Below are 18026 nucleotides of genomic sequence, written 5' to 3'. Positions count from 1 at the left end.
TGGAATGAAGCCTAAATGCCATCACAAGCGCCCTTATAGAGAGAGGCAGAGAGAGATTTGCCAAAGAAGAAGAGGAGGATCCAGGTGGCCGTAGGGGGCAGAGATAGGAGTGATGCAGCCACAAGCCAAGGAGTGCCGGCAGCCACCGGAAGCTGGAAGAGGCAAGGAAGTATCCTCCCCCAGTGCCTTCGGAGGGAGCAGGGCCCTGTGACACCTTGATTTCAGCCCAGTGACAACTGATTCTGGACTCTGGCCTCCAAAACTGTAAGAGAATAAATGGATGTTTTCAGCCTCCGAGTTTGTGATAATTTGTTACAGCAGCCCCAAGAAACAGATAAAGGCCTGAAACAAAGATTAGTCCCAAGCATGGTAAGAAAGCTGCAGTGTCTAAATTTAAAACAATCACACACTTATCTAGAAAATGCAACTCATCAACCAGCCTTCAGCGCCTCAGCTTTTCCATCGTGAGCAATCCTATTTAATGTGGGATGTGGGTGCAGGGTAGGTAAGGCCTCAAACACAGACGAGGGGAGGGTCTAAGAAGGTCTCCAGGCAGCCTGGGCACGGAATCAGGGTGTGAAGGAGAGCAGGGAAGAGAAGCGGCTGGCCTCTAATACCAGGGCACGGAGCACTGTAGGCTGAGCAGCAGAGAGGAGCAAAGAGCACAGAGAAGGAGCAGGTAGGGTGGTCCCATAAATCTAAGGAAGGACCAAGCAGGGGGTATTTCAGCACAGTGGATCCAGTGAGCCAAGCAGAGAGCTAGGAGAAGAGCATTCTGGGGGGTGGGGGAGTAGCATATGCAAAGACTCTGTGGCAGCCACAGGGCTGGTATGTTCAAGAGACACGAAGAGGTCAGCTGGGCTGGAATTAAGGAGAGTGGGCGGTGGGGTCAGAGGAAGGTCCATCAGGGGGGACTGTCGGCCACCTGAGGACTTTGGCCTTTACTGTTGGTGGGACCAGACCCTTGGGGGCGGTTCTCAGCAGAGGAGGGCATGAGCTGACAGATCTTGCACACGCATCCCTTGGGTTTCTGGGTGGAGATCTGGCTGAGGGCTACCCCCGTGTGGCCTGATTAGGGTGGTGCAGAACAAGACGAGCCACGGGCTGACGGCCTGATGGCCTGGAGCCCAGACAGCTTCTCAGCAGACACCTAAGGTAGGCAGACAGCCCCTGGCCCAAGTGTCTCCAGAAAGGGCAGGAGGGTGAGCTCACTGATCACACATGTGGGAGGGGCTGGCTATCTAGGCCTTGCCACATCCCACTGGCCTTCAGTTCCAGACTGGTGTCAGGCTGGGGACAGGGGGAAAACTGCCTTTGTAGTGTCCACAGGTGGGCCAGAGGCCGGCATCTAGGCCAGGGGCAGGAGAGGCGCTGGCTGGGCACCCAGGTGTTGGGTGCAAGTGTGGAGGGCTATCTGGGGCCCCAGGGAGTGGGGGCTATGCCTCTGACCTCCCTGCTCAGAAGGGCCTGGATCAAGGAAGCCAGTCTGGCAGGACAGGGCTGTGTTTTTTTAATGAAAAATGTCTAACCAATTGAAAAGCAGAAATCATAGTATAATGATCCATCACCCAGATGGAACAATTATCAGCATTTTGACATATTTACATCTGGAATTTTCTTCCTAAACAATTTACATTACAGATATCATGCCATTTTACCCTCAAATTTTTCAGACCGTGTCTTTAAAGAAGAGCGACACCGTCCTACATAAACACAACGGCAGGACAGAGTTTGTACCCCACCCCACCCCATTCTTTCTCTCCCCACACTCTGGGCAGGGAGGGCCCGGCTCAGAGTGTGAACAGCGGGCACTTGGCAGGCAGGGGTCAGGGGAGATGTTGGGGATGGAAGGGGATCCTGAGGACAGAAGCAGCCCAGATACCCCATCCTGGCCGTGGTTTGGGAGGACCCATGGGAGCCTGGCACGCAGCTCCGCCAGGCCTGGGGTGCAGAGCTGAGCCCCAGCCCCTCCCAGGCCGGCAGCTGCCAGGGTGGCCCTTGCCCGGTGATGGCGTGGAGGCCCACCCTGCGGGGCCAGAGCCCGAGCTCGGCACTGTTCCTCTCTGGAGGTCCAGGCCATAGGGGGTGGGGCAGGCCCCCTCCCAGGGTGCCCCTACCACCGCGCCCCAACCCCCCTTCTCTCAGTACACCAAACGCACAAGCTTGACTGTGGGAGATTGTTTATTATGCTGGGGGAGGGGCGGGGAGAAGAGGGCGCTCTTTGGGGAGGCTCCGTAGGTGGAGCAGCACCCAGCGGCAGGTCCTGCAGGCACTCCTGGGCTCGACCCCTCACTGCAGACAAGGGGGCAGGGGTGGGGGGTGGGTGGCGTCCGCTGCCCTCTCTGGGTCCAGGCCCGGACCCTACCCTATCCCTCCCCATCGCTGCCTGCTGTCCTGTCTTGATTTTTGTGGTGCCACCCGTATCCCAACCCCCAAGACAGAGGATCCCACAGTGCAGCCCTCTGGCCAGGAGGGGCCTCCATTGGTAGGCAGGGTGCTGGGCACTGCATGATCTGGTAGGGGGGGGCGGTGTCCAGGCCAGCCCCTGGTACTCACCTAGGAGAAGGCACCAGCACACTGGTCTGTGGAAGAGAGCGGGGCCTGAGGAACTACTCAGTGCCCCTTCCCCTGGGCTGGAGCCCCCCTGCCCCCAGCAGCCAAGCCCCCCTGGCCGGTGGTCCCCTCCTGAGGGGGCATCGTTCCACCCTCCCCTGGCCCAGACAGGCCAGGGCTGCCCCGGTACTTCTGTCCACGTCTCGGGTCAGTGTGGGGAGCCTCCAGGCCTGGCCTTGCCAGTTGGGGTCTGGGGTCTCCTGGCTCCAGCAGCCCAGAGCTGGGGTGGAGTCAGCACTCACCCGACTTGGGGAGCAGGGCGCCCTGGCTGGGGTTCAGGCCCACTTGGGGTGCCAACTGCTGCATCTTCTGAGCACCTTCGGGAAACAGCTCTGGGGCTCGGGCTGTGGGTAGAGAGGGCCAGTGAGCAGAGGGGGCAGGGCCCGGAGGAGAGGGGGATAGAGGGATGGGGAGGGGAGGGGTCTGGACTCCCCCTGCCACAGACATGGGGGTCTCAAGAAGACCCTTGGAGACAGTGGTTCCACCTGCCACAGAATCGGAACTTGCTGGAAAGTGCCTATGGGCAACACTCCAGACCGGAGCTCGGCCACGGCCCCTTAGAGGAGAGGCCTGTGCCTGGGACGGGGTGGGGGTGTCAGGAACGCCGCCCACCGTAGAGCTGCAGCCAGACGTTCCTAACGCCCCCCTTCTGCGTCTCGAAGTACAGCACGGCGAAGTGCTTGTAGTCGGTGACCACGACTCGGACGTCGGTCTGCGCCATGGCTGAGGAAGCGAGAGCCGCTGAGCCCAGTGCCCTCAGCCCAGGCACCAATCAGGCAGCCAGCACGGCCCCCAGGGGCCCCCAGCACCCCCACTGCCCTCTCAGCCACGCCCCCCTCACCGGCATTGCTGAACTGCCCATCCACGGCACCCTTGCTGAGGGTCATGTCCATCTTCTGGCAGCTGCCATCAGGCCTGGGGGGGAGGAGCCACAGCACGCTGAGCAGTGGCCCCTGTGTGTGTCCTGAGGACGCTGCCCAGCCACGACGCGACCGGCCACCTTGCTTAGGGTGGGGCGGTGCCAGCCTGCCCGGCATCCACTCACTCCCCTCACAGCACTGCTCAGAGGACACAGGTGCTCATGACTGTCTCACAGGTGAGGAGACAGCTGGGGGCAGGTAGCACGTACTGGGTCAGGGGCACACAGCCAGGGGACGTGGGTCTCCCCTCCAGACTCACACAGACACAGGGACGCTGCTCCTCCACACCCAGGTCTCAGGGACAGCGTCCAGCACGGGCTAGGCCCCTTGGGGAGCAGCCCTGCTGCTGCCACTGTTTTAAGAGTCCCTGCAGCCCAGCCTGGGTCTGACTCCCGAATGGGTCAGGGACACCTGTGGTTCCCGCTGGCTCACGTCCAGCCTCACACTGGCCATGTCTAAGGCTCAGTCGGAAGTGGGGCTCGTGGGGTCACTTACGTGGAGTACCCAAACTTGAGAGCCAGGTCGCCATTGGCCAAGGAAGTCACCAACACCACGGGCATCTTCATGCTGTCCCTGGAGTCCAGGAAGCCCTGGTCGTCCGACACCACCCCAACCATGTACCAGGTGCCCTGGAACTGCAGGGAAGGTGCAGGGAGAGCTGGGGGGCAGACCCTGCATCCACATCGACCTGATAGGGGCCAGCTGGAGCTCGTCCCAGTGCGAGGCCCTGGGGAGTGGTGCTGGGCACAACCTGGAGGCTGGGCAGAGGGCTGCTGACCGCCCCAGCCCACCCCACCCATGAGACAAATGGATGAGGCAGATGGATGGGGGCTCTCTCCCCTGGCCCCCGGACTCAAGCTGAGCCAGGATCAGGGAGAGTGTGGGCAGGGCTGGGCTGCCCCTGACCCTCCAGCCTCCCTGGGTATAATGCAGCCAGGCCCCTAGGACCAGAGAGTCGTCCATAAGGAGGAGGGGATGGGTCTGGCCTGGGGATGCCTGGGCGCACCTGGTTGGCATCAAAGTCAGCCTGGATGGGGACCTGGGCCTGGCCTGAGGACACCCAGAGCAGGGCAAGGATGGAGCCAGTCAGCAGCATCTGCAGCATCTGCAGCATCGTGGAGGGAGGTCGGTCCCAGCGACGGCGGAGACTCTGGCTCAGGGCAGGGGTGCTGGGCTGGCCTCTCCAGCTCAGGCTTTATGCCCCTGAGATGCCCCGGGGCAGTCGGCCTGAGGCCTGGGCCAGGGCCCACTGTGATAGGCTGCCGATCAAGTTGCACCCTGCAGCGCCCTGGCCTAGCTGCCTCCATCCCACCCGCCCAATCCCCTGTTTCCTCCTGGGGAGGGGGCCAGATGCCCTGCAGCAGGAGGAGGCGTGGTTCTGGCAGGTCCTCTGGGATGTCGGCCCCCAGCCCTCAGCTCAGGCACAGCCCCCAGGGACCTTCCTCCAGGAAGGCCTCCCAGAGCTCACGCTCACCTCTGAGTCTCACAAGCCTTGGTGCCCCTGAGGGCCTGGCTGAGGTCTGCCGGGGTGGGGGCCTGGTGAGCAGCTGCAGTGGGTGCTGCACCTTGTGAGCCATGGGGCCAAGGACAGGCCCCTGAAAATGGCCACCCAGCCAAGAACCTGGGGGATAGCAGGAGGCGAGGGGCAGGGCTGGGCAAGACGGGCTCTGGTGCCAGGGCCCTGGCGAACGGGTGGGCTGTATGCTCTGGAGGCCCAGGGGACTAGGGGCACTCAGGTAGCTAGAGGCGATGTGAGGGTGGCTTGTCTCCAACCCATCGGTGAGTGTGTCCCAGTCTGGGGCAGGGACACTCCAGCCACATTCCTCTTTGTCCCCCTTCTCTCTGCCCAATCTGAGTGCACTAATTCCGCAGCTTCAAAAACCTATGCACCCCGAGCTCCCTGGGCCTCAGGCCTCCCCGGGCTGGGGAGGCTGGCCGCAGGCGCGGGCCTGGGAATTAGGAGCTGATGGGCACTGGCCCAGAGCCCAATGGCTGTCACTTGAGGGGTGTAGCTGGAGGAGCCCGCGGTGGGTCAGAACACTGAGTGGGGTGAGCGGGGGCGTGATGGTACCTCCCTTAGCTGTGCTGACTCCTGCCCCACCCCACCAGGAGCAAACGCTGGCAGGTCCAAGCCCACCCCTCCGGTGTCACACAGAGCCAGCCTCTGAGATTTCATGGGGGTGGGAGGGGAAACCGAGGCCCAAAGTGAGTGGGGGAGGGGGTCAGGTCCCCAGGGAGCAGGCCAGAGCCAGGCCCAGAGCATCGGCCACAAGACAGACAGGCAGGAGCCAGGCTACTGACTTGCTTCTGGAGTTTATTTTCAGAGCAGGACAAAGCCCAAGGGGGCAGAGGCGGTGGAGGGAGGAGCCAGGGATGGGGTCTCAGGGGTCTTGGAAGAAAGAGCAGAGCAGGGCAAGACAGCCAGGTCCTGAGGGTTGAGGTGACCTGGCCAAGGGAGCAGCACCATCAGTTCAGTGGAGCAGGTAACACCGCCCCTCCTTGCCCCAGGGTCCCCAGGGGAGTGACCCCTGCCCCCCAGGACCTTGTGCCCTGACCTCCCCTCCTGCCTGCCCCACCCTGTTACTGTCCCAGCCTCCAGCTCCTCCTACCCCCCCGCAACCTCACTGAACCCCATGGGAGCCCTCTCCCCTTGGACCAGCCCCTGTCTGCCTGGGACCACCCTTGGCTGTTGTTGGATGTGTGTTGAATGAATGACTGAGTGAATGAACGAATGAATGGCAACTGCTGGGTGAAGCTGCCCTCTGCCCACCGCACTCACCTAATTGTGCTCCTCCATGCACTTATCTGCCGAGAAAGAAGCCGGGGCCGTGGTCAGCACCCCACGCTGGGGCTGCTTGCCCACCCGGGCTGCCTACGCCCCCCAACATTGTGCCTGAGCCCCCGTGTAGCCGCTGCCCCATGTTCCTGCAGCCTGTGCCCCCCATGGGCACCCCCACCCCACAGGTTCCATTTCTAGGGCCCGCCCCCCATCAGGCTGGGGGCCCTTGTATCCTGCGGGCTGAGCCAGGGTCTGGCACACAGTAAGTGCTGGTGAATCCAGCGTGGGGGGTTTCCTGGAGTATCTTCCGGTGCCCCCCCACTGGCTGCAGCCAAGGTCATGGGGTGAGGACAGACTGCCCCCCACACCAGAGGACCGTGCCAGTCAGTGGGCGGTCTGGCCGGACGCACCCCACCCCCAGCCTCCCCCAAATCAGGAGACTGCTTGTCTGCCGCTAATCTGACCTTAATCTCCCCATCAGATTAGTGCCCCCCTCACCGGTCTGTGGCAAGAAGACAATGGCATCCTCTGTGAAGCCCTGGGCTTTGGCGAAGGTGCTGAATTTCTCCTTCACCTCAGGCCTCGGGCTCTGCACACGGCCTGGGGCAGGAGGAAAAGCCGCTGCCTCAATGTGGGGAGATCTCTGCTTGGCCCCCATTCCCCAGGTTCAGGGTTCCCCTTGGGTCTCTCTCTGGCCGGGCCTGAGGCCAGGCCGTGGGGCGGGGCACGTACTGTAGAGGGTGGCCATGCGGAAGTCCTGGCCGCCCAGGCCTTTGGTGCTCTCGGCGTGGGTGTAGAGCAGAGCGTACTCCTCATAGTCCGTCTCTACCACTGACACCTCATGGACCATGCCCCCGTCTGGGAATCCACGAGAGGACCGGGTTGGGGACCCTGCCCCCAAACCCGGCCCGCTCTGGGGCTGGCTGTGGGAGGGGCCCGGGCTCCTCCCCGTTTGTCAGGCTGCCTTCCCTGTCCCCTCCCCCATTTGGACAGGTGGCCAGCTCCCTGCTTCCTGCCTGCACAGCCTGTGAACGTTTCAGGGTCCAGTGTCCCCAAGCCAGAAGTCCTGAGGGGCCAGCAAACACGCAGGCTCAGAAAATTAGGGGTTCATGGTGCAGCTACAAACCCCTTGGCCAGAACCGGGAAGAGGAAAGGTTGCTATCCCCAGGGGAGTGGGGAGGCCTCCCCCCAGGGTCCCCAGGCGAGAGCTGTGGGGAGCTGTGAGGGGTACTGGGGGGCTGCCTGCGTGGGCTCCGCCTGGCCAGCAGAGAGGGGCAGCAGAGACCTGGGGAAATCCCATCTTGGGGCAGGAAGGGGCCTGGCAGGACATGGGCTCCAAAGAGGATCCAGTGCCCAAGAGAGGGTCCCTGATACCCCACACCCGGGCCTTGCACCTGCTGACCCTAGTGGGGCAGCTACCACCCCACCTCGTGTACTGCTGGGGTAGGAGGTTCTCCCAGAGTCACCGCCAGCAAGTGTCACCCAGGGCTGGACCCAGGGGTCCAGGGAGGGGGCCCCTACTCACGGGGACTCGTGTAGCTATAGCAGCCTGGGGGTCCGGCCGGCTGCAGCAGCAGGGTCCGGGTCTCACACTGGTCTTTCCTGTGGGCAGGTCACCTCGGGGTCAGAGGTCAGGCCTAGGGTGTCCCTAGATCGCGACCACGGGACGGGAAGCTTTCAGCCCCAGAAGCCCGCCGGCCGCCCGACCTGAGGAAGGTGGAGGTGAGGTTGAAGCCGCCGTCTGCGGTCGGGGCCACCACCGACGTGCACATGGACAGCACCTTCTTCTTCTCCCGGAACCAGCTCGAGTTGGAGGCCAGGCCCGAGGTGAACCAGCGGCCCAGGAACTGCGGCGAAGGGCCAGGACCCGCTGGGGCCGACAGGGGTGGGCGCCCCCGCCCCTCCCGCTCGGGTCTCCAGCCTGGCCCGGCCCAGCCCCGCCCCGCCCCGCCCCGCCCCGCCCCGCCCTGTCCGTCGGTGGAACTGGCGGCAGAGGGCGCCCTGGCAGTTCTTGGAGGGGTCGGGGCGAGCCTGGCTGCCCTGGGCGGACTGCGGGGCGTCTGCGACGCTCGGGGACGGGGTGCGGGGAGGGGTGGGGCTGGAGACCCGAGACGGTGCGGGACGGGAGGACCTGCTCCGGCGCGTCCCCGCACAGCCCCTGAGGGTGTGCGCGCCGCCGGCTGTCTGTGTGCGAGGCGCGGACCCGCGCGCTCGGGTTTGTGTGGGCACCCGCGTGCGCCACCCCCGTGCGCCATCCGCATCTTCGCACTAGTGCACCGAGATGAGTCCTGGGACCCAGGTGTAGAACGTGTGCCTGCTTCCTCTGGGCATCTTGAGCTCAGAGGGGTGACTGTGTTTGGATGGCGTGGGCACGCAGGTAGCCCGCGTGTCTGCATGTGCCGTGTGCGCGCTCGAGGACATAGCTGCTTCCCTACGGGTTGGGGATACCCGGCTCGGCGCTCTTGGTTGGCGAATTGCAGTCGCCCCAGGGGGCCTCGTGTGGTCAGCCTCCTCCGGCAGGGGTCTAGCCTTCCTTCCACTCAGCTGAGCTCCTCTCTTCCCAGGGAGACAGCTGGCCCCAGAGAGCACCCCCTTCCCCTGACAGGGCCCTGTCCTGCCTTGGGGACTGGGCAGGGGAGCCCCTCACCTTGTCCTGTTGGAAGTTGGGCTGCAGGGAGGGCTGGGCCTGGGCTCGGGTCTGCAGGACCCCCAGGACCCCCAGCAGGACCAACCCCATCCACAGCGTGTGTGAAGCAGCCATTCTGCAGGATCTGAGCAGGCGTCTGGGGCCTGGTGCCAGCAGTGCGGGCAGAGTGAGGGAGGCAGGCAGGAGGAGCAGAGGCCGGTGGGGAGACCCCTATTTATGGGCCTGGCTTGGCCTCCACCCAGGGCCCAAGGACAGCCCACTGGAGGCTCGTGATGCTGAGGGGAGGATGGGGCAGCCCAGCCCAGCTGCAGCCTCGCCCCCCACAGGGCTGCTTATGTAAGAGGCTCTGACTAGGACAGGCCTGGGCCCTGCCCCTGGGGGCTGAGTGAGGTGGGGGAGCAGGCAGAGGCCCCTGCATGGCTGGTCCCTTCTCCAGGCCCAGAAGCCCGTCCCAGCAGCCTGGATGTGGGCAGGGGGCATGGGCCTTGGCGCTGCCTTGCCTCTGGGGCCTCTGGTCACTTCCCACCTGCGGCTGGGACCCTGGTCTCACAAGCCCTGCCATCCTTCCCTTTCCAAGCCTGTGACCCTGGGAGGGGATGAAAGACCCCGTTTTGCCATATGAGTTTGGTCCTGAAGGCCTTGCGGGCCGGGTGCTGATGGGAAGATGAAGGGACAGTCTGGCCCCGATGTGGACCCCAGGGCCAGGCGTGCTGGGCACGGCTTCCCCACAACCTGCTAGTGGTGCTCTGCTGGTGGCCCCTGGGTGCCCTCCTCAGCCTGGGGCCCCTCTGGCCTCGGGCACGGCCCATCCCTTGTGAGTGGCCCCAGCTGCACTGGTGCCCCCTGCCCCAAGCCTGGCCCAGCGGCACCCTGTGGCACTCAGGTCTGTCCTGTTACCTGGGGTGCTGAGGTGGGGACTGCTCACAGCCACGGTGTCTCCCCCAAGCAGAGGACGTGAGGCCACCTGCCCACCTTACAGAGAGGGCTGCCTCCCTCCAGAAGCTGCCCTGGGTTGACAGGCCGTCTCTGGGACCTGGGCCCTGATCAAATCTGCCTAGTGTCACCTATCCCTTTGCTGCTGCCCCACGTCACTCCAGGCCAGCCAGGGCCTCAGCACTGGGCTGAGTGGGGTCAACAGCTCTGACCAACAGTGAGGGGGTGGGTGTGAGCATCCATGGGGGGCAGGGAGCCTGGGCTCTGACCCTGGGAGGGGGGATGAGGCCGGGGAAGCAGTTCCTGTGTGGGGTGCCACTGGGGGGACAGGGGCTGGTCATCCCCAGACACAGGCCCAGCCCATCAGGGGTTCAAGCTCCTGTCCCAGGGCCTGGCACCTTCTGCCCGGAAGCTGGATTCTTGGCAGCCCTGGCCTCTGGCTTTGGAATGGCCCCAAGGCTGTCCGGAAATGTTCGTGGGGGAGGCGTGGGTGCAGGTCAGCTCCCTGAATGGGACCAGCATGGACACTGCCACCCACCCAGTGGGGGCAGGAGAGTGGGCACCAGGCCCACTGGGGTCCTGGTGAGGTTGAGGCGCCTGCATCTTAGCCCACGGGCCTCCTGGCCCTGGCTGGGCCCCTGCTGTGGGCCCAAGCGTGTCCTGGTGGGACTGGGCACCCCTCCTAGGCTGGGAGCTTGGAGGTGCCGGTGGAAGCAGGAGTGAGTGGTCTTCTCTGGGGAGGGGGGGCAGACTGTGGGGAGGGGCTGCTGGTGATGGCACCCTGGCCCAGGAGCAGATCTGGGGGTTCCTTTTGGGGTGGGACAAGTGCAGGAAGAGGAATGTGGGAGGGGGGCTTGGGGGCACCAGCCGCACACCCGTGTGGGCACCAGGCCTCCTGCCTGTTCTCTGGTTGAGCCCTGGCAGCCCCTTGCCCTTGGGGAGGCTAGTGGCTCTGAGTGGCCGGGCTGGAGGTCCCTGCTCAGGCCAGGCACCTGCAGGGTGGCAGCGAAGTCTCACCATGCTAAGCACTGGCTTCTCCCCACAAAACTCACCTGTGAACGGGGCAGGGCTGTGTGCGCCCTCTAGAGGACCCCGCCTCCTGCCCCCGTCCCAGGGCCCCCGCCTTGCTCAGCTCCCACCTGCCATGCTGCCCAGGCTAAACTGCTGGGCGGGAGACTTGAGACAAAACTTCTCCTCCAGCGGACACAGCGCTCGCCCTGTGGGGTGGAGAGGACGGTGGATGAGAGGGGAGACCACCTAGGCCAGATGGGGCCAGGGCTGCAGCTGGAGGGGCCAGGATTCTGATGGCCCCACTCAGCCCAGCCCGTGACAGCAGGAGTACCACCCCGCCTCCCCCCCCACCTCCCCAGTTCCTTCCTGGTGCCCCCATGGCCTTCCCCAATGCCCCCCACAGCCTTCCCCATGCCCCCCGTGGCCCTCCTTGCGCCCCCAGGCGTTGAGACCCCTCCTGTCTTGCTGCTGCCTTCTCCTACCTCTCCTGGGTGCTTACCCTCCTGGGTTCCAGTCTGCTCTGTGCCAGCAACTTGTCTTGTGCTGGGGCCAACCCTGACCCTCCCCACACCCTGGCCCTCCCACCTGCTCCTGACACCCCAGGCCGGGCTCCCCAAACCCGCGTTCCCTCTGCTCCTTTCTCCCCACCTGATGCAATCGCAGTTCCACTCAGTGGCCAGAGACAGAGCCCTCGGGCCGGGTTCTCCATGGCCCCTCCAAGCCCTGAACTCCTTCTCCAAGAACCTGCACTTGTGTGATGGACAAGCCCCACGTTCACTGGTCTTGCACCCTGCACCCCGCCATCTCCCCGCCCAGGACCCTGCCAGCATGGCTGCTGCCCCCTCCAGACCTCTCGACAGCTCCTGCTGGGCCGCCACGCTGATGGCCGAAGGAGCAGCTCCCTCTGGCTCCTGCCACCAGCGCCCTATGCCACCCTTTCAGGCTGGTTGGCTCCTCCAAGGCAGAGCCCAGACGCCACCTCTTGGAAGCCCTCCGTAAAGGCCCAGGTGAGGTTCCAGGGGGATCTGGTGTCCCTCCTCCTGCTCCGGGACGCTTCTCCCCTCCGTCTTGTTTTAAGAGAACCTTAAAGCAAGGTTTTAAAAGGTGTCCATTCCCACCTGCATCCTGTAGGCACAAAGCACTGGAGAGCCTAGGACACCTGGGTCAGATCAATGAATGAACAGGTGGATGAATGAACGAACGGATGCAGGTACACACGCAGGCACACAGGAATCCAGTCCGGAGCAGCGGGGTGAGCGGAGCAGCCCCTGCATGCTCCCCAAGAGAGGTGCTCCTGCCACTGGCAGGTGGTCCTACAACTTCCAGTGGCTGTGGTCCTTCTTCCTGAATGCATTTCCCGCCAGGCAGGGGCTGGGCCATCCCCTGTACCCGCAGGAAGGCCGGGGCTGGGCAGAGCCCAGGGTGGTCCAGGAAGCCCCTTCCCGCCTTGTCCCTGCTGCCGCCTCTGGGCAGCCCGGGCTGGGAGCAGGGTCTCTGGGGCTGGGCCTGTACTGATGCTGCCAGCGGAAGCCAGAGGCCACCAGGCTGCAGCAGGGTGACCCTGGCCTGTCAGGGACAGGGTGATGCTGGCCTGTGGCTGGGCTCTCTGGGCCTCAGTCTCCCCATCTGTGCAGAGGGACTGAGCATGTTCTCAACCCTCAGGGACTCATGGGAATCAGGCAGAGTATGGACCCAGGCAGGTTTGTGTTTAGGAACCTCTTTGCAGCAAAGGGGGGGCTTCTGTCAGCCTGCAGGCAGGGTCAGGCTGAGGCCAGGGCCCTGGACTCCTCCCTCCCCTCTGCTCCGGCCCTCCCTCAGCTGCCCCTTGGCCCCTTCCCCAGTCCTCCTGGAAGTTGGACTGCAGGGATCCTAAGCAGAGGTGGGATTGGGTGGGGGTCTGGGCACAGCCCAGCCAGAGAGGACCCAGGACCCAATTTTGGGGCTCAGGAAGTGGGTGCCAGGGAAGGTGCTGAGCCCAGAAGGTGGAGGAGGAGGCCCCCTGAGAACCTTTTTACGGGCACACCTGTGCCAGCCCCCCTGAGAGCCGGTGGTTCGTCTTTTGCCAGGTCCAGGCAGGGTCAGCCTTTGCTAGCAAGTCCTGTAGAGACACTTGCCAGATTTCTGCCCCTTTCTCTCCACTGGGGGCTATGCAAAGGGGGCCTGGGGTGGGGTTGGGAGGCATCTCCACTCCCCCCCGCCCCCCGCATGCCTGGGTAAGCACCATGACTCTTTCTGCTCTGCCCGCCCCTTCACTCCACTCTGAGCTCGACCCTGTGCATGGTCAGCACCCCTGGCTGGGCCATCTCCAGCCTCCAGGGGCCCCTACTCAGGCTGACCTAGGGGGTGGGTATTTGCTGGTCGCTGGGGCTGGCAAGGCCCCTCCTGACACCTGCCAGAAGCCAAGATGCTCGGTCCCAGCAGACCACGTGCTGCCTCCTGGTTCTCAGAGGACGAGGCAGGTGGAGTAGCTGAGAGTGGACGTTCCTGACCCAGGAGGAGGGGGCGCCTGCTCTGAGCCTGTGAGCCAGACACTGGCCCTCAGGAGCCCCAGCCAGGCCCTGGCGCAGAGAGAGACCCCAAGAGGCTGACCCAGGAGTCCCCTCCTTAGGTTAGCCCCTTCCCTTCTCCGGGCCCATCGCAGCACCAGACAGCTCTGGATGCAGCTTGGCCCGGGCCTCCCGCTGGCCCATTGGGCAGGGACCCAAGCTGGGCATGTGAGCTGCTGATGTGGCTGCTCAGCAGCCAGGCATCGCTGAGGCTGCAGTTCCCCGGACCCTGGAGCCCAGGCGTGAGGGGAGGACAGCATCTGCCCGGTGAGGGCGGGGGTCATTCTGGATGCCAGTCGCTTTGGGCCACAGGGATGCAAGGAGTTGGCCTTGTTTGAGAGGTCATCAAGGCCACTCCCCCGCCTCTGGCTTGGCAGGTTGGAGACAAGCCCGGGTCCTAGGGCTTTGCTTGATCTCATCCTTGGGGGGCAGTGACAGGTCCCAGCTGCCATGCAGTGTCCCCCAGAGATGATTGCCCCTCCAGGGTCGAGGGTCTCCTGATGCCTGGTGGTCTCTTGCTGACCTGTGGCTGACAGATTGTTTGCTGGCCTCAGATGGGGGACTCACAGGGGCCTCATGGGCCCCACCCACCTGCTGCTTGGTGATCAGCTCCCCGCTGAAGCAGAGTCGGGGGGCAGCATGGCTGTGCTCCCGGGTGGGGCACCAGGGCCCGAAGTGGAGGTGGGGGTGCTGGTTCCGCAGCATGAGGATGCCAGGGCCGGGTGCAGGAGGAGCAGTCAGCATTCTTCCAGGTCTGGAAAGTCTCCACACCCCACCCAGGGCTCTCCATGGGACGGCTGCTCTGCATTTCAAGGAGGCACCCCTGACTCAGGGTGTCCCCACACCAGGCTCTCTCTGAGTTTCTGCCCAGACCCCACAGGGCCCACTCTTCCCCCTGTGCTGGCCCTGTCTCTGTCCCCCGTGCCCCTCTCTGCTTCAGGTTTGCCTCTGTTGGCGCCTGGCAACAGCTGTCTCTCCACCAGGCTGCCTTCTTTCCCAGAGGGGCCTTGGAGGTCGGGCTGGTCCAGGAGGTGGAGGAGAGGGCAGGGTACTGAGGATAGGATGAGGCATTGTTGCGAGACCCTGATTGGGGCCCAAGGATGATTCTGGCCAACCTGAGGCCACTCTTGGTCAGGCAGAGCCCGGGCCATCTGGCTGCTCCTGGAGGGGCAGGGGGCTAGCAGCAATGCAGCATTTCTGCCTGAGGGAGGGGTCTGGCAGGGCTGCATGGGGCAGCGGCCTGAGTCCCACCATGCTCCTGCACACCACAGCCTGCCACAGCCGTGACACTCAGCATTAGGGCGACCAGGGCACACGGCTTTCAGCAGGGTCCAGCCTGGCAGTGAGTGGTGGGGCTAAAGTGTGCCCCCTCACCTGTTTGAGGGCTGGGTGGGAGGTCTCTGGGAAGGCGGGACCCAGGCGTACCATGTCCCCTGGGGGCATCCACGGGTGGGCCTTCCTGGGTCACCACCAGCCAGGCTAGGCACCCAGCCCCACAAAGACCCTGAAGTCTGAAAGGCAGTTTTGTGCAGGGGCTGCTCATCCAGGGGCCTAGTGGAGTCTCCTGACTCTGGGAGTTTGCTCGCCTCCATGACCGGCCGTGTCAGGCTGGCCAGGGTCTGCAGGATCTCCTGTCCTGGCAGGAGGAAGCGAGGCCGCCTCTCGGGCCTGGGCCCAGGGTCCTTGGTCCTTGGTTCTTGGTCTAAGCATGCCTCTGATGGTGGTGTTTCTGCCTTTCACTCGGGGCCCAAGGTGACCCCAGGGGATGGGGGCCACAGCTCTGATCAGGGCCTGCAGCAGGGTGGGCACCTAGCAGGGGCGGGGGGCTGCTGGCCCCGGGGAGCTGGGCAGGGGGTACTGGGATCACAGCCTCTGTCCCGGCACCCTGGGAGGCCCTCTGGGATCACTTCATGCTCCCTGCTCCCCAGGCTGTGGCCGGCCTCTGCTGGACACTGTCAAAGATGGTCCATGTGCGAGGACGGGCATGGCTCTGTTGGTCCTGAGAGCCCAGGACAGGCCAGGAGAGGGGCCAGCCCTCAGCGGGTGGGCACCAGATGGTTAAGTGAGGGGAGATGTAGTCAGAGAGGACGTCCTGGCTCCTGCCTGGATCTGGAACCCGGGCGCTCTAGGAGCCGCTCATGGCCTAGCCTGCCCACCCCACGGGTCATCTGGCGGTCATGCTGGCTCCTCCTGGCACCAAGTGTTTATTTCTGGTGGGGGAGGGGTATGAGGACAGATGTGGCCTCGGGGACTGGGCATAAGCGAGGGCTTGATGGGCAGTGAGGACGGAGTCAGCCAAGGGCCAGGCTGGGCTCAAGAGCGGGTGTCCACCTGCACCAGGAGAGGGGCCAACATGGGCCATCTGAGAGTTGGGAAGGCCGAGGCAGAAACCGGGACAGGCTGGAGCGAGAGAGAAGGAGGGGGAGACCTGCGAGGGGCAGACCCCGCAGGAAGGGGAGAGAAGGAGCCCTGGGGGTGCAGGGAGAAGGGAGGAGGGCAGGGCCTCAGGCTGTCCCTCCCCACCTTGGTGGATCCCAGCAAGGGGCCCCAGGAAGCCCACAGCACCCCAGCAGCCTCACTCAAGCCCCTCAGGGCTCAAGGTCCCACTGCTCATGGAGACAGAACTGGTTAGCAGGCGTGTGCCCCCAGGGCATGTTTGCACGCCCAGTCTCCTCAGGAAGCCCCCAGGGCCCCCAGACTCACTGCAGACCCAGGCACCAGCCACAGCAGCGTGAGGTGAGTGCAAGTGTGCACGTGCTTGTGAGTGTGCACCCGTGTGCACTTCTCCCTGTGCACACATGTAAGTGGGTATGTGCACACATGTGAGCCCTGCATGTCTGCGTGTGCACATCTGCACATGTTCTGTGCCCACGCCTGTCAGTGTGTGCATGTGGTTGTGCACTTGCAAAGGGTCAGAGGCACAAAACACAGGGCATGCTGGGAAACACTCCGGGAGTGAAGGGAGGCCGTGGCCCAGGACAAGGGAGGGGGACCCAAGACCCCACACCTCAGCCCCTCGGGGGGGTCCTGGGCCCACCTCCTCACTCAAGTTTAGGCTCTGGTGCCCCTGCCCCACCCACCCCAGACCTCCCAGGACCAGTTTTGGGCAGGAAGACAAGGTGGTCGTGGATGTCTACCAAGGTCTGGGCAAATTTGACAAATTTCTCCCTCAGGTAAAAATCCAGCTCCTTCCTCCACCCTGTGGCCATGAAGTGGGGTGAGCCCCAGGAGGACCCTCCCTCCCCATCCAGCCCCTCTGCGGGGCGTGCGCGACCTGCTCCTCCCTGGGCAGCATGGCCCCACGCCAGATGACCTGCTCACAATCCGTCTCCACCACATCCACCTCGTCGTCTTCCCAGCCCCTCCTGCTGCTGGGGAGGGGGCTGCTGATCATGCTCTCTCTGGGGGCCCCCAAGACTTCTCCTGGTTGCCCTATGACCTGGGGGGCAGCTCTGGGCCCTTCCTGGGGTGAAGGACTCGCCTGGGGACGGGGTGTGGACTCAGTGCTCGCAGGGTGGTGCCCTGTGGGGACAGGTTGGGTGGAGGGAGGTGGGAGGAGGCCCCTGGTGGGAGGGGGCTTTGGCGATGGGGTGAAGGTAGGTGGTTTGGGGAGGGAGGCTTGGGGTCCTTCTAGAAGAATCCTGCTCCCACACACTTTCCAAGGCAGCTCATCCCTCAGGGGCAGCCTGGTGGATGCTGAACGTTAGGGTGTCCTAGCTGAAGTCCTTGCATCACCTGGACCCACCCCTCTGCCACAGCCTGGGCCTGGGCACCTTCCTCCCCAGTGTCCCCCAACCAAGCTCTGGCTGCCCCGCCCCCAGCCCACCCTGAACCATCTGGGGAGGGAGCAGGGGCCCCGCACGTGCTGGCCCAGGGCTCCAGGCTGGGGCTATCCTCCCAGCCCCTGCGCCATGGGCACCAGGCGGTCTGGCACGTCTGTCCGCCTGCCTGAGTGTCTGTGCTGGGGGTCTCCTGGGCCTCCCTGGGCAGCCCTACCGCCTGGCAGGGGCTCCAGGTGCCCAGCCTTGCCTGAGTGGCAGACGTGATGGCACAGTCATGGTGTCCCTGACCTTGAAGATTGTCACAGACATCCTGAATCGGACTTGACCTCCCTGAAGGTGCTGCCTGACAGGCCAGTGATGGACTACTGCCTCTGAAACCGCGGGGGGCTGGGGCTGTCAAGGCCCCAGGAGCCCCCATCCCACCTGCCCCAGGCATCACAGAGCCAGGCACCCCTCACCGGGCAGTGGCTCTGCACTAATGCCTGGCAGGAGCCAGAGGCTGCCCTGGGGCTGACAGGGGTGAGGTGACCTTGGCCTTCCTGAGCCTCGTTTCCCCAACTGTGCAGACAGACTGAGACGTTTCCACCTCACAGGTTCTCCAGGGCCATGGGGAATGTGCTCGCTGTGGCCTCGAGCAGGGCTGGAGTTGGGCCTGGGCCCGGCCGAGCGCACCCTCCCTCCCCCATCCAGGCCGGTGGGGGGCCTCCCTGCCCAGACACCCCTTGCCCTCTCTTCCTCGGGGCTGTGCCGAGACAGACCTTGTGAGGGCAAGTTTGGGCCAAGGGTGGCTGAAGT

The 18026-nt window shown here is 64.4% G+C and overlaps 2 protein-coding genes and 1 long non-coding RNA gene across 4 annotated transcripts; all 3 read right to left on the bottom strand.

Moving 5' to 3' along the window:
- Positions 1–2163: 2163 nt before the first annotated feature.
- On the bottom strand, positions 2164–4790 carry LCNL1 (lipocalin like 1). Of its 2 annotated transcripts, XM_070596310.1 has the most exons (7): positions 4540–4790; positions 4029–4168; positions 3455–3528; positions 3226–3336; positions 2856–2957; positions 2557–2582; positions 2164–2292 (listed from the first exon to the last, which is right to left on the bottom strand). In XM_070596310.1, exons 1-6 carry the CDS (start codon positions 4645–4647, stop codon positions 2557–2559), a joined length of 561 nt encoding a protein of 186 aa, XP_070452411.1. In that variant the 5' UTR covers positions 4648–4790; the 3' UTR covers positions 2164–2292. The 2 variants fall into 2 exon arrangements, with proteins under 2 accessions (XP_070452411.1, XP_070452409.1); XM_070596308.1 differs by lacking the exon at positions 4540–4790 and having other exon boundaries at positions 4029–4480.
- Positions 4791–5827: 1037 nt separating this feature from the next.
- On the bottom strand, positions 5828–9268 carry PTGDS (prostaglandin D2 synthase). The gene is made up of 7 exons (XM_008544557.2): positions 8960–9268; positions 8020–8159; positions 7838–7914; positions 7045–7170; positions 6811–6912; positions 6313–6338; positions 5828–5978 (listed from the first exon to the last, which is right to left on the bottom strand). Exons 1-6 carry the CDS (start codon positions 9071–9073, stop codon positions 6313–6315), a joined length of 585 nt encoding a protein of 194 aa, XP_008542779.2. The 5' UTR covers positions 9074–9268; the 3' UTR covers positions 5828–5978.
- A 1718-nt stretch (positions 9269–10986) lies between these two features.
- LOC139079705 (uncharacterized) lies at positions 10987–11881 on the bottom strand. Its single transcript, XR_011533563.1, has 3 exons — positions 11754–11881; positions 11552–11647; positions 10987–11109 (listed from the first exon to the last, which is right to left on the bottom strand). It is a non-coding gene; the product is annotated as an uncharacterized lncRNA (long non-coding RNA).
- Between the last annotated feature and the right edge of the window lie 6145 nt (positions 11882–18026).

The sequence above is a fragment of the Equus przewalskii genome, chromosome 26 (genome assembly GCF_037783145.1).
Source record: "Equus przewalskii isolate Varuska chromosome 26, EquPr2, whole genome shotgun sequence".
Lineage (NCBI taxonomy): Eukaryota > Metazoa > Chordata > Mammalia > Perissodactyla > Equidae > Equus > Equus przewalskii.
Note: the sequence above shows the minus strand (reverse complement) of the source record. Positions and strands in the feature narration are given on the sequence as shown.